General features: G+C 39.7%; 1 protein-coding gene across 11 annotated transcripts in view; it reads right to left on the bottom strand.

The window, feature by feature from the left end:
• Positions 1-15,899, bottom strand: part of SUGCT (succinyl-CoA:glutarate-CoA transferase) — a 334,539-nt gene that overhangs the window by 259,493 nt on the left and 59,147 nt on the right. For 10 of the 11 annotated variants that reach the window (XR_010308108.1, XR_010308109.1, XM_064169956.1 and 7 more), the window contains one exon: positions 8,687-8,782. The exons of the other annotated variant lie outside the window; for it this stretch is intronic. Coding sequence is in view for 8 of the 10 variants with exons in the window: in XM_064169956.1 (XP_064026026.1) it covers positions 8,687-8,782 (96 nt within the window). In the remaining 2 variants the exon portion in view is untranslated. The remainder of the gene's footprint in view (positions 1-8,686; positions 8,783-15,899) is intronic. 11 annotated transcript variants of the gene reach the window in all.

The following is a 15,899-nucleotide window of genomic DNA, read 5'->3' as shown; positions in this document are numbered from 1 at the left end:
ATTGTACATGAGAATGAACACTACATATATTTGAGATATGTGAAAACTTGCTATAGACCATATAACTCTCATCTGCCATAATGCATCAAGAACTACATAGCCAAACTAAGCTGCCTATGTCCAAGCACTCTCTTCTTGCAAACAGAATTATTTCTTTCCTCTTCTCAGTGAGCATGGAGAACTAGCTCAGCAAGACTGTATCAAGTACTTCAAAACTTCTCATGATGAGAAATTGGGACAAACATCTGTCAAAAGTGCTTTACATCTAAGTGAACAAAGGTGATGAGTTAGACTAGATAAAACTGATTTTGATTCCCTTGGGGATACAGAGATGTGATCACTTTCTCTAGCTTAATTTGTATTATGAGATTAAACTCCACTCAGTGAATATTAAGTTTTAGATGATGGTCAGGAAGTATTGTTTTGTCTCTTCCCTTCACTTATCACTCTCAATACAACTGAATTCAAGTCTTGTAGCAAAAGGCCTGCTTATCTTCAAATGCAAGCAAATCATAACAACTTAGGTAATAATAAAGGGTTTAATAACAGACAAAGCCTTTGCTTATGATTTTGGACTTTCCACCATCATGTAAAAATACCTGGTTTAGCATCCTGAATGTAGCAAAGGTCATGAAGAAGGACATCAAAAAGCACTGCAATTTAAAGTTTACTGTCATAAGTAGATACAGCATTTAAAACTTCAATGCTTTAGTGAGGCAACAGGACTGAGGTTTCTTAAGTCTGTATATCACTTTTGAAAATGGAACAGAAGTTCTCCCAAAAATGCTACCCTCCCCTTCCAATTAAATTCCCAGACAATGCCTCTGTAGTGCAGGACCATAGTTGCTATTTCAGCACAGATAAGCTGATTGTAGCAGTAATGCAATATTTTTAGAGGAAACAATATTGCTCATGACAAATTTGTAAGTATACATCAGGGTTTGGAAATAAACTTTAGTGATCAAATTCGTATGACATGTCAGCACAGTGTGAAAAGAAAGAGCCATCCTGCAAAGCAGCAAGCAGATTTGTGAAGCAGTGTTCAGTATCATCTAGAGATGCCAAACAGGCTTCATAAACTCCACTCACAGATTGACCCACTCTGTGAACATCCTCACAGGATATCTATAGCTATTCCATCAGAAAATGAGAACAGATGTGATTTACATAGCAACTCCATTCATTAAACTAGCACTGGATAGTCATGTTTCAAAGTTTGCTGGCGACAAAGCACAGACCTCAAACAGATGCATTAAATGTGAGCAGAAATGCAATTCTCATGCTGAGAGAAGGAAGAATCTTGCAGCGAGATGCAGGGAACAAGCATTTTTCTAGGGAAGTTAATGCTATGTGAAAGTAAGTGGTTTACATTCTTGAGGACCATATGCAAAAGAGTGAATCAGATTCAAACACCATTAGGTTTCTGATGGCAGATGGTTCCCTTTTGGCTGAACATCGGTAAAGGTTCTTAATCAGGTCTACAAGTACAGTGAACCTTCACATTGCTGAAAGAGAAGCATCACTCCATTAAAAGCAAGTTCATAAGCAAGTGTTAATCCCCATGCAATGTAGCATTTATCATTTTTCATGCAAGTGCTCATTCCAAGAGGATTATCACTTCCCCATCCTGCCCTCTGGCTGACTACACAGGGCAGAGAAATTCTTTATTCCATATGGAAGAGGAGAAGGAGGTTGGAGGAAGCTGTGATCTCTAGCTTCCAGTTTTGCTGTAGCTACTCCAAATAGAAAGTGGGAAAGAGCACAGGCCAACACTGCAGCAGTTGCTCCTCAATGAGAGTACAGATATGGCTTCCCAGAAGCTGTCTAGCAATTAGTAACACATGTCATACTACAAAGCCGGGGGCAGGGTGGCGGGGGGCGCGAGTGCTCTTTGCCAATATCCGAATGGTCAGATTCACTTTGGTGTTGTCCACGCACAGACTACTTCATTTAAGCTTGATTAAAGCGATTCTCTTTGAAAGGCCTCCGATTATTAATAAAGTGACACAAATCAAGTACTGTAAGCACAGTTGTACAGCTAAGAGCTGCGAGTATAAATCCACTTCTCCAAGTTTACAAAATGTGAGCTGCCTTCCCTAATTAGCCATGCACTTTTTTGCAGAACTGCCCTTTGAGGTATAAAGAGCTTGGAAAAGAACATATCTGGGGAGGAATTATATTAGTTACAGGGTACTGCTGCTTAACATCCTTACCTCTATAGTCGTGTCTCTCTTTGCAGAGCAGCTACAGACTACACACAGCTCACCTGGGTACTCTTACATAACAGATCTATTCACACAACAATGTAATTGTAGGCAAAAGCATGCAAAGACACAAGTCCTAGACTGAATGGTAGGTCAAACCTACCACAGAGATGACCAGGGTATTATTTTGTGACATGCCAACTACAGATAAAGCCAGAAGCAGTGCATATACAAAAGCTGCTAATAATGCTGATAATTTGTATTTGCGACCCTGCGTGCTTCCTATGAAATAAATGCTGCAACAAAATCGAGATTACATGAATGACATCTAGTGGACACATTCTTCCATAACAATCAACATTTCCCAACCAAAGCTCACAGCCTGCAAAGAGTAAAGACAAGTGCACCTGAGTATCAGTGGAACACTGGCAAGAATGTTGCTGCCTTTTCTTACTAGTTTTTCCCATATTCGTAAAGTTGATACCATGATGTGGACATGTCTTAATCTCCCCTGTGGCCAAGAATGAATATCATTCAGCATAAAGCATCGGATTCTCAAATTCTTCATAAAACACAGCTTTAAAAGATTGTGAATACTGCCAAAGTCCTTCCTCATTTCAGTCATTTAAAGTAATTTCTTTGTGTTGCACTGCCCATTATGGACCAGAAAGCAAATATTTGTCCCGCTTGTACAACACCTTACACAAAGGGTTTGGCGTTTTATTAGGGCTTCTAGCTACTATGGCAATACAAATCACTATTTACATATGTAGGGTGATTATATCAGGAATCACTGAGTGTTATCTCTCTACACAGATTTCTGAGTTCTGTTTCAGACTGTTTAAACATCTTTTAGCTTTTGAGTGGCTGCACTTTGGAGTTAAACAACGACTATGAAACCTATTTCAGAAATGGAAAAGTATGAAGCCTCTTCTTCTGCCCTGGAATCAACAAGCAGGTTAGAGGAAAGCAATGATCCAGATGCAGTCAGTATGTCCTCTACAAGCCCACAGATACTACTTTAACCACTTTCCAAACTGCTAATATTTGAAAAGCAACCTACTGTTACACTGCTCCAAGAATTACAATTTGACATGAATATACAAATCTGTCATCTTCAGCAAACATGTTGGAGGATAACTGTGCTACTGTAAATAGTAGAAACACATCACTCTCCCCACCAAGGGACAAATGTAGAGGAAACAAGGCATGGTATACACAAAAGATAAATCAGTTCACTAAAAGACAATAAACATCAGTTCATCTGTATTCTGACCCCTGGTTTCACAGAATCAATTGGAAAAAACTTTTGAGCTCCTCAAGCTCAACCTATCACCCAACACCATCTAACCAAATTAAGCCATGGCACCAAGCACTACATCCAGTTTCTTTTTAAGCACTTCCAGGGATGGTGACTTCACTACCTCCATAGGCAGCCCATTCCAATGCCAATCACTCTTTCTGCTAAGAACTTCTTCCTAATGTCCAGTCTGAAGCTCTCCCGGTGCACTGTTTGCCTAAGAGACCAACACCAACCTGGCTACAACTTCCTTTCAGGTAGTTATACAGTGATAAGGTACCCCCTGAGCCTCCTCTTCTCCAGGCTAAACAACCTCACTCTCTCAGCCTCTCCTCACAGGGCTGTACTCCAGTCCCTTCACCAGCCTTGGTGCCCTTCTCTAGACACATTCAAGCACCTCGACATCTTTCTTAAACTGAGGAGCCCAGAACTGGACACAGAACTCAAGGTGTGGCCTAACCAGTGCTGAGTACAGGGGAAGAATGACTTCCTTGGTCCTGCTGGCCACACTATTCCTGACAGAGGCCAGGATGCCATTTGCCTTCCTGGCCTTCATTAGAATTCTTCTCATGTCACAATGAACAAATACTTAATGTACAGTGAGTTAAAACACCTTCAGGAAAAAAAAATACTAAGTTTTAAAGTAAAATGCAATTTATTTCCAACTGGAAAGTTCCTGTGCACTCTACATGACAATAAGGTCAGCTTCTTTAAAGTCAAGTCTCTGTGACATGATAGGATCTATGTGAATGAAATTTTAATTACATCTCACACTGTACACTGAGCACATATTTAAAAGTGTCTAAGGCAAACCTACTCATTTGGTTTCCAAACAGCTTGTCTGCCCAGGAGAGAGGCTTGTCAACTCAGTGAAGGATAGTCACCGGAAACATATCAATATAACATTGTCAGGCTTCAATAACTAGAATTCATTGCTCAAAAATGAGTAGCTTACTACATAGATTCCCACAATTACTGAACCTTTTCATTGACTAAACAGCATGGAACAGGCTGCCCAGAGACATTGTGGAGTCCCTTCTGGAAACTTTCAAAACCTGCTTGGATGCATTTTTACATGGCCTGACCTGGAGATCTCTAGAGATCCCTTCCAACCCCTAACATCCTGTGATTCTGTGAAAGAACCCCTCCTCCAGCACTTCTTACCAAGCAGAGTGACAAGTGCGATCTCGTATAATCACAGCAACAGAAAAACATTTGTGCAGTGTGTAGTCAATCAAGTTACACCACAGTAAGACACTTCTGAAGAATCTAATGAAGAACTCTACAAACAGACTCTTGTTCAAAAAGAAAAACCTGCAAATGATACCCTTGTTTTCTTGTTTTGCTCAAGGATGACACCAATCATTCTATTCAGAATGGTTTAGTCCTTTCCATATTCTGCAAATAGACTGAAGCATACTTGAGAAGACCTTGTGAGTCTTAGGACCAAACTGAAATAATATCATACTCTTTAGGGGAAGGGATATCTGTAAGAGCTTGGTTTCTCAGTTTTCACAAAGACTTTCATCAATAAGGCCCAAGAGAAAACAGCCCTAGAACTGCTGAGCTTGCTTCTGAAAGCGCTGCCCAGTAGCTTGGGTGTCTGAAGGCAGGTTGATTAGCTGCCATGAGAAACATTCAGGTTGCAACAGACTTTCTTAGGATAATGAAAATCCATTCTGAGTGGGCCAAGTGGAAGATGAAAAAACAAATGTCTAGATTTTACATGTAGTACAGGCAAGACAGCTAAGCCATTGAAACCATAAAAATGAGGGAAGACATTATCACTGCAAATAGAAGACAGCAATACAACTTTACTTTTCAGCACAGTCATGTAAACTGGATGCTTTTAAGCCCCTGATTTGCTCTGGATAATAACAGAACAGCTGTAACTAAACAAGGTGCTTCATTACAGCAAGTTGTTTAGTAAAACTGTGCTAATTATACTTAAGATACAGCCCAGACCTCAAGGTTTGTATTTTAATGCTCAAAATGTAGCAGAATGGGATCTGGTTACATGCACTATCACAGGGTGACCTAATCAAACTACAATGCTCAGATTAAAAAGCAGATATGCTCAAAGCAGAAAATTTACCATGAAGTGTTCAGCACCCTAAAATCTATTTCTAAGGTTAGTTGCTTAGATTTTAGAGTTCTTCATCCCTGTGGCATATTGCAAAATTCACCTCCACTGCGAACCTGTGGCAAACCTTTAGATCAGACAACTTTACAGGAACCCTGAACAACACTGTACATTCAATACCACCTCAGGTCTTTCCTTTGGTGATGAGCACACAGGGCTGAAAACTCAGTTCAGATGATCACGCCACAAAGTCATCACATGATCAGCAAATGGGAGAAAAACTTGAATGAATGTCCTTGCACACTGGTTTACATCTCCTTTAGTAAGAGCTTGTTACTCAGACCGGAAGTAGACTTTCAGAAGTGCTACAGATCTAAGTACATATCTTCAGGAAAGAGAAAATCCAGCTGCCCATTCATGTTCATTTCTTATGTTTTTGAAAACAAGAAAGAAAGGTCAGTGTAGACATCTCATTCAGGGAGAAAACATGCTTCTGGGTTTCAGTCATGAAGCAACAGGGAATACAGTGAAATTACAGAGATAACTAAAAGCTGAAGAGGAAAAGAAGAAATAGGAAAAACGGAGCCTTTTGCAATGCTATTGTGAATAAAATTATTCAACTGGAGCTCAACTGAAGCTCAGTAGCATTCTGTATATACTAATGAATGTGTTAAACAGTGTGCCAGAACATTTCCTGCAACAACTGCACATCATTTTTAAGGTGCTTTCAATGTGTATATTTTTGATTAAATTTTGGTCAGCACGACCATGCTCTAGCATGACTCTGATCAGACTTCTGTTACACAAATATGATGTAAATTATTTATATTTCTGCTGGTTTAATTCTGTAAAAGGATTACTTGTGTTTACCCAATCTTCTATGATTTAACATCGTCTGACACTTCTTAGCAAGATTGAGGGCTCTGTATTGCTTCAAAGATAAAACTTAATATCTATATGAAAACTCAAAATACAGCAAATAAAAACAAAAGGAGAAAAAATTATCACATGCTTGTTCTAAAACAGAAATTCAGTTTGTGAAATGTGATCTTCCATATTTGAACTCATTGTAGCTGACTTTCAAAAATAGCTTAAAACCAAACCCCCACATTTACTTGCAGCCCAAGTATAGTTTATGTTAGTAAAGCAGAAATAATCTCTAGAAAGCATAAAGTACTTATGGTTACAATCAGAATTACAACTACTCTAACTCATGGAATGGTAACAGATAAGCCATAAACACATACACGCACACAACTCTACCCATAGTAAATCCACATTTATTATTGGTTTATGGATGAAGAAATTGAGTTTTAAATTCTTTATAATGTTGAGGCAATATTTCTAATATCTACTATAGAAACAGGAAGGAGGAACACAGGAACTATACCTTAGAAAGGATTACTTTTTAGAAGCTATTTACATATTAATTAATCTGGATTTAACCAGAAGATCAGCTAAACCAATCTCCTCAATGTTTTTCAGATCTAGAGAGCTGTCTATGAAAAAAAAGAAACAGAACATGCTCAGAGCATGCTTTCCTTTTCATCTTGACTGTGAAAAAACAAAGGCAAAATGACATAAAAGTTATTCAGCCAAATAGAGCCTGGTGAAGCTAAAGCATGTTGTTTAGCAAGGTTTTAGGGTTTGCTTATACAAACTTCAGACACTTCAGATCTGTTTTATACACTCAACACACCAAAGTTCCAAAAGGTTTGCACCAAAAGGTCACATCATAGAAATGCAGCAGAACATAACTACTTGTGCAGTGGAAGCCTGGTTACATCGGGTCACACAGAGCTGGTTCTAAAAGACGTGACCATACCATTATGTATGTTTAGGCAATGTACCTGTGATAAGAACACTGCAAGACCTCAGTCACCTTGGCAGAAAGAGCTGCAGCATCTCTCCACTGGTCTGAGATCATTTGCTCTCTGTTCAAGCTAATTCATAACAAGATGGTTGACTATGCAGTAGGATGTACTGGGAAAAGCCTCCTAGCTCAAGTAAGCATAGCTCTTAAAACAACTGATTTTGGTTTTAGACCTGAGAAGGTCTGCCTGTGATGCTAGCCAGTGACAGTGTTCTGATGGGAAATTTTTTGCCTCAGAGTTTCTATAGCACAAGTAGCAAATCCTTTAATGTTATGATCACTACCATTTTCACCTCTGAGATAATACATTGACTTTTCCCCCTTTTCTCTAAAAGGATGAGGATGCTGGAGAAATTGAGTGGCGTTTAGGAGCAGATCTCCCAGACAAATGCTGGAAACTGGCCATGTCAGGATTTAATGGACTCTGGCCAGAAATCAAGAAATCTAGGCTCTGCTCACCTAGCATCACTGTTTGATGAATAATGCCAAAAATTATGAAATATAGAAATGATAAAAGTCAGCATGACTCCCATCAGGAACACAAAACGATCGTCTAAAAAAGAAGAAAAAATTATTTGTTTACTGGAAGACTTCCCATAATAGCCAAAAGTAAGATAAAACTCACAGCATTTTTTTTCCTGTGCTTGTTTATATGATAAAGGTCATGTTATTTTTAAGGGATTTCAACTCTTCATTAGATGTAGCAGACTATGATTTCCGATGGAGAGATCTGAGGTCTGGCTAATTCCTTCTGCCAACCTGGTGTCTCACTGAGCCACAATGATTTGTTGCAAAATCAACAGAATATGACAAATATGGAGAACTCCCAGATGTTCATGCTCACTTATATTGTCCTTGTAGACTCACAAGACAAAACCATCAAAATTCAGAGACAAAATTTTTCAGTTTATAACTGGCATGGAAGTCAGGTAATCCTTTTTAAAAAAGGGTTTCTCTGTCAGGTGAAAAGCAATCAAATCATCATGCTAGCTTTAAAGTCATTCAATTTCAGCAAACACCTTTGATCTATTTCAGTGTTCTGTTACTAATCTACTGCTGATGAAGAAACATCCAAAATGCAGAAATGACAATGAACAACAGAACCTTGTCCTACCTAGACACAGACAGACCACAGAAGGTCATGGGAAAAGTAAATCCCTTCTCAGTCTCATAATGCACAAAATCATGAATTCCACGAGCCAACCCCCCTAATGCTTTCTGCTTACCTGATAGGGAACAATAGTTCCATGAGCAGTACCCCAGCGTTTTGCTTCAATTTTGCAGTTAAGGTAATTAGCTGCTATGTGAGTGAGACATGCAACCTGGAAATGAAGGAAAAAAAATATTCAGGAAAGCTGAAATTTCACTGACAACTTCTCTGAGATTTTTGTCTTTCAATATGTGCTTCAGATCCAGAAGTTGAAACCTTTACACCACAGAAGTATATTATGCATTATGTACAAATAAATATATACAAATCCAGGCTGTAACATGGAAGTGTTTGTTTAAGCACAACTCAATAATCTCAGATCCTCTATCCACTTGTAATGCTAGACAAATTTAGCATTAAGGTACCCTAAGAGACAAAACAGTATTACCCTTACTATTTTGCAGCAAAGAAAGAAAAACAGTGTCTTGTCCAGAGTCTAGTGGGAAGCATGATGGATTTGTGGGATAGAACTCATCATTTCCTGAACCTCAATCCCATGCTTAAATCACAAAGGCCCTTTTTGCTTTTCTCAGTTACAAGATTATCTTTCTGCTTTCTCCTATGCCTCTCATTTTACATGTCCAAGCTACAGAAAACACTTCTGAATTCTTCAGCTCCCCACATGCTCTGTAATATTAATTAAGTGGTAGGCCTTGATAAATCATCTGCCATTAGAAGATAAGGAGAGATTTATCAAGTCATTAGTCAGACAAAACTGGAAAAAAGATTAATTTGGTGAAAAATATATGGCATGCTAACTTGGGAACCACAATTTGAGGGAATATACTTTGTAAACACAAATACATCTTGGGGGAAAGAAGTGAACATTTAAGATGCAGTAATGCAGGAAAATCAGTGTTTGTGTTATAAGCAATGGCAGATTCTTTATGCTTATTTCTTCAAGAAGATACAGTGTGTGGCTATATCTGAAGCCAAGCAGTGCAATAAAGTATCACAGTTAGCATGCAAGGTTATCACTAATACACCAGACACAATGTATTTGCTTTATGCTGTTAAGTAGTTGTGCCACTAAGAGCAACTGCTTGCCTAAACAATAGGCCACATGGCCATTTTTTCCCCCAAAATACATTTTCTTCATAATTCTCCCCTCAATGAAAGAAATTTGCCAATGAGCCTACTGTTTATACAGGAAAACATGCAGCAATTAATTGAGAGTACACCAAACTCATTCCAGTATGTGTATTCTATCAGAATTTCTAGAAAAAGAACATAATTTCATTTTCTTCTCTTCTCCATATATACTGAAAAGGCAATGTGTCACTCACATCTAAAGCAAATATTTAGCTATGAATCATCAACACAGTGACTAAGTTAATCAGAAAACCTAGGAAAATATACAGCAAATTAGAATTTAGCTGCTTCCAAAACCTATATCCATATACTAACTACAACTGCAATGCCTTATTCCCAAGTACTGTTGGAAAACACTTTGTAGTTGGATTTCAGCTGCAGCTTATTATAGCCCAGTGTCATTTCATTCAGCTAAAATGTCGAACAATGTCTAGTCTGTCCTTTGGTCCCCAGGAAAATCTCAGCAATTAAGGAAATTACTCTGGGAGTATGCAGAACGAACTTTTCCCCTGTATTTGCAACCTTCTTCAGCAACATAGAATGAAACACACCATTATTACAGAGAGAGTTTAATGAGTCACAAAAGTATGTAATTTATTAATAACACACACTCTAGACACACACTCTTGGTCCTTTCAAACTGGGGTCACACTCCAAAGTGATATTTTTTCTACCAAAGCAAATAGCTATGCAATGATGATGAAACATTAACTGTTAGATATCCTTCTCTGTTTGTGTGTAACACTACACAGCTGCTGACATGGACTTGATGGAGCAGGTCCAGAGGAGGAACACAAAGATGGCCAGGAGGCTGGAACACATCTGCTGTGAGGGCAGCCCGAGGGAGCTGGGGCTGTTTAGCCTGGAGGAGAGAAGGCTCCATAGAGACCTAATAGAAGCTTTCTAGTACCAGAAGGAGGTCTACAAGAAGACTGGAGAGGAACTGCTTCAGAGACTTGAAGGGACTTGAAGGATGAGGGGCAACAGTTTGAAATTAGGGAAGAGTGGATTTAGTTTGAATGTTAGGAACAAATTATTTACCATGAGGGCAATGGAATGCTGGAACAGGTTACCCAGAGAAGTGGTTGAGGCCCCATCCCTGAATGTGTTCAAGGTGAGGCCAGACAGGGCTTTGGGCAATCTCATTGCAGGGAAGCTGAACTAGATGACCATTGGAGGTCCCTTCCTACCCAAACCATTCTATGATTCTAATATCCTATTGCACACAAATTGCAGTAACAGATGAGATGCACCCAGAAAAACAGGCTTTTACTTTTAAGAACATGACACAAGCATGCCCCCTGTGATACATCCATATAACTTTTTACACTTCTGGAAGGAAACACTATACCAAACATAACCCTGGAAAGAATGCAGTGAAAGAAAATCTATTGAAACAGAAACCCTAGAATATTAATACTGAATACAATGGAGATGAGACTTCATTCCATTTGTTTGTTTATATTCTACACTGTAGAAATAGAGATATGAGCTTCATAAAAAAATAAAAGCCATCACAAACTCTCACAAGAAAACTTCCATTCGTTCCAGGAAAAAAAATCATCAATACAGTTTTGTAAGTTGATTAATGTAATTTTTTTTTCACTGGTGGAAACCACACACATATAGATTTCCTCAAAGCACTTTTTCCCAGGACAATAGGAAAGAAAGCAATTAAACCATAATATTCACTAGACATTGGAATTCTGCCACTTCGACTTCTGCTCAAAGACTTGTTTCAGCAGCAAGAGAAGCAAATTTCAAGGAAGTCAGAAGCTTAGCGAAGAATGCAATTTTGGAACTAACAGTTGCTTAGACTGCATCAAGGCCTCAGTTCCATATGACCCTTAGTCTGAAAAATAATTCATTTCAGTCAGTGTACCAATCACTTGCATGAATGCATAATGCTTTTGTGTCCTTCTGAAACTACTTTGTTTGTTATTGAGGGTTTTTTTAAAACAAATCATTAAGGGAAATTGCTTTTCTTTCCTTTTGGCATCCTTTTCTCTGTTGGGTACCTTGTTCATAGCTAAATCAACCAGCCAATGAGATGCAGCAGTAGCAGCATTATCATCATGATCATAGACATAAACTTACATTGACCACATCAATGTAAATATTTCATTGCTTTGTGTTTTATCTATAAGCACACTTAGTTGGGTGAACTCTGTGGCATTTTAGCCTTTTCATACCAGCTCTCTAATGAACTTAGCAGGCTTACAGGACTCACTCCATTTCTGCTATCCCATGAAACTGCTAAGGACAGTCCCAGGACTGCCATGTTTTTCCCTTTTCTCTCTTCTTGGCTCAGTGCATTCTCTCTGGTCTCTCCAAAAACTTACTCTCACTGAAAAGGCACTATGGAAAAAAACCTTCAGGATGCAGATTTCACATCCTTAATAAAGAACAAAAATAATTCATCTACCTGTGTCTTAACTACTGGTGAGCAAACTGCTGAACTAGAAGCATACAAAAAAAATATCCCAACCAAACATTTCTACAGACATTATATCCTGAAGGGGAAAAAAATGTCTTTCACAAAATAAGACTGCTTCTCCCAATTCCCCTGTAATTCAAGACACAATTAGGCCTTTTGGTTGGACTCAGTCACCCTGAGGGTCTTTTCCAACCTGAATGTCTCAGTGAATCTGTGATTCTGTGACCTCACTGTCAGACACTTCTAGCAGTAGGAATATCTGTAGTGCAATTAATCTCTCAAAATGACGTTTGGGTGCATCTGCATTATATATTAGGTTAAGAATTTTAAAATCTATATTTAAAATTGCTTTCTTGAAACCTTAGAGACCCATTTCTTTCCTCCTTTAATTAAGCATTAATCTTTAAAAGTAACCTTTGGACTTAAATGCTACTTAAAGCTGATGTAAGACAATGACACAGACATCTCTGTGTTCATTTGCTTGCAGGGACATATCTGTGAACTGTAAATATCTATTATCAAATATCTACAGATAAGCATTTCTTTATTTCACATCAATAAAGGGAACACACACTTCAACATTCCTTTCTGATGTTACTGTTGATGGCCAAATCACATACTTGTGTTACATACTCAGTTAGACCAGAAGAAAAAGAGCTGCATTAAGGGCTGGAAAGTTATGCTCAGTTTATGATGGAATCAGACAGATGGGAAACAAGATATTAAAAGCCACAAGGTGAGCAGACAAAGCAAAGAGACAGAATTTCAAAAGATTTTTTTCCAGATAGCACATCAAACATAATTTATTACAATGAGTTCACTGAGTCAATCAATCATTTACATGCAACCTCAACAAGTGCATATGAATAACAAAAGAAGACAGGTAACTGGAAAGAGGAGAAAATAACATTTTAATTATATTCTTTACTTTCTTCTCCCTCCAATTTTGTGTCTGCTTTCCTGCCACATATCTTAACAAAGCTTTGACTCTCAGCCAAGTTATTTTTATTCTCATTCACTTTTTTTCTAAGGTATTCACTTTTTTACAGTTCCTAAAAGAACTTTGAGACAGGCATTTACAGCACAGATAACTTATTTTACACTACACCAGTGAACTAATAACACAAACTTAGAACTTCAGAGAATAAAACATCCTGGACAATCTCAGTGCCTTCTGTTGTGCAAAACCAAATAATGATCTTTCCATATTTCTGGTGTCCTGGAAAAAGGCATTTATACAAGAAAAGCCTGAACATAAACCTAAAATTCTAATCTGGTGTACACTGACAAAGGTCTCCTAAAATCATTGCTCCTATGTTAGTATTTACTTAATGACTGATTTTAAATAATTTAATAAAAAATAAAATCACAGATTCAAGCAGGTTGGAAGAGACCTCCAAGCACATCCAGTCCAACCTAGCACCCAGCCCTGTCCAATCAACTAGACCATAGAACTAAATGCCTCAGCCAGGCTTTTCTTCAATACCTCCAGCAACAGCAACTGCAGGTATTGCTGGAGGTGTTGAAGCAACTCCATCACCTCCCTGGGCAGCCCATCCCAAAGCCAATCACTCTCTCTGCCAACAACTTCCTCCTAACATCCAGCCTAGACCTCCCTGCCTTGCACAACTTGAGACTGTGTCCCCTTGTTCTACTGCTGGTTGTCTGGCAGAAGTGACCAACCCCACCTGTATACAACCTCCTTTCAGGTAGTTGTAGACAGCAATGAGGTCACCCCTCAGCCTCCTCTTCTCCAGGCTAAACACCCCCAGCTCCCTCAGCCTCTCCTCACAGGGCTGTGCCCAAGGCCTCTCACCAGCTTCGTTACCCTTATCTGGACACGTTCTAGTATTTCAACACCTCTCTTGAATTGAGGGGCCCAGAACTGGACACAGTACTCAAGGTGTGGCCTGACCAGTGCTAAGTACAGGAGAGGAATAATCTCCCTTGTCCTGCTGGCCACACTGTTCCTGATCCAGACCAGGATGCCACTGACTCTCCTGACCACCTGGGCACACTGTTGGCTCATGTTCAGATACTATCTACCAGTACCCCCAGGTCTCTTTCTGCCTGGCTGCTCTCCAGCCACTCTGTCCCCAGCCTGTAGTGCTGCTTGGGTTGTTGTGGTCTAAGTGTAGAACCCTGCACTTAGCCTTATTAAATCTCATCCTATTGGTCTGTGCCCACCCAATCCTCTGGTCCAGATCATCAATAAAGATATTGAGTGGGCCCAGCACTGATTCCTGGGGGACACCACTAGTGACTAGCTGCCAACTGGATGTGGCACCATTAACCACCGCTCTCTGGGCCTGGCCTTCCAGCCAGTTCTTGACCCGTATCAGAATGAATCTGTTCAAGGCACAAGCTGCCAGCTTTGCCAGGATATGCTTGTGGCAGACAGTGTCAAAGGCTTTGCTCAAGTCCAGGTAGATGACATCCACAGCCTGTCCCACATTCACCAGGAGGGTAACCTGATCATAAAAGGAGACCAGGTGGATCAGGCAGGACCTGTATCTCTACCAAAAAAACCACTTCACTTACAAAAAAATCCCAATCTTCTAGCTGAAATTGTATTACGTTCAGCCAGAAGGCTTAATGACAGCAGAAGTTAGTTCTCACTAGCTTGTAGTCACCTCACTGCTGTCATGCAGTGCATGTCTGTTTTGTGTTACATTTTATGCATTGATCCAAGTGGTTGAGGATGTGGCACTGTGCCACAATGAATGGTGCTGTGTCATCAGTTTTTAAGCAGGCAACTGCATTTCAAACTCCTGCAAGAATGAACTGGGCTGCAGAAACGGCAGCCTTGGGCAGAGGCAAGCAAGCAGCCACAGTTCAAGGCAACTTTCCACAGGGGCCCAGCAAGAACCCACAACCTTTCCAGCAGCTGACAAGAAACACCACCTATAAGTTCAGGTATCCTGCCTGGAGCAGAGAGCCTTGCAGGAGCTAAAAATCAGCTCAAGAGTGCCAGACAACCAGAGACTGGGCAGACATCCACACTTCCAAGTAAAGCCACTGCCGGCAAAGGAGCAAGACTTTACTGTGGTGTCATTACATCTGCACAAGGCAGCAGGTCTGACCTTCTGAGTTCACAACCACTGTCCCATAACATCCCTCCACACAGATTTTTATTTATCCTTCAAGAACCAGCAGTGCTGTGGCTGTTTTCAAATGCTGCTTTGCAGACCAGCAAATTCCATGGACGACTCCAAAGAGGTCTACAAAAGCTAACTGAAAACCCAAGACTACTACCACATAGACCAATGCTTACTACTACAGACCCCATAGCCCCTGCTAATAGAATGTTTGTGGTCATATCATGAGCATTGTGCTCTGGATAAAACCAGCAACACTGTCAAAAAGAGACCAGGAATTTACCCTTTACAGAAGGAAACTCCTGGCATTGAAGCATCATCCCAGCCACACAGTTAATCTTCTACAGATAAAATCAAAACCGTTAATGACAAATAACTGCAACTTTGGAACAGGTCCTTGTTCAGCGCCTTCCAACCCAACACTGTGGCAGAAATCACGTGCAGCTTGTGAGACTTTCTGATTGAAGTTAGCCACTTGATCAGTCAGGGAAATAATGTGCTAGGAGGTGCTCAATGAGCTAGAAACAATAAAAAAACCCACACACATGCAATGAGAAAAACAAAGGTAACATATTTGGAAACACCATCTTGAACACAGAGTG

The sequence above is a fragment of the Pogoniulus pusillus genome, chromosome 32 (assembly GCF_015220805.1).
Source record: "Pogoniulus pusillus isolate bPogPus1 chromosome 32, bPogPus1.pri, whole genome shotgun sequence".
Lineage (NCBI taxonomy): Eukaryota > Metazoa > Chordata > Aves > Piciformes > Lybiidae > Pogoniulus > Pogoniulus pusillus.
This window is presented reverse-complemented; position numbering and strand designations above follow the sequence as displayed.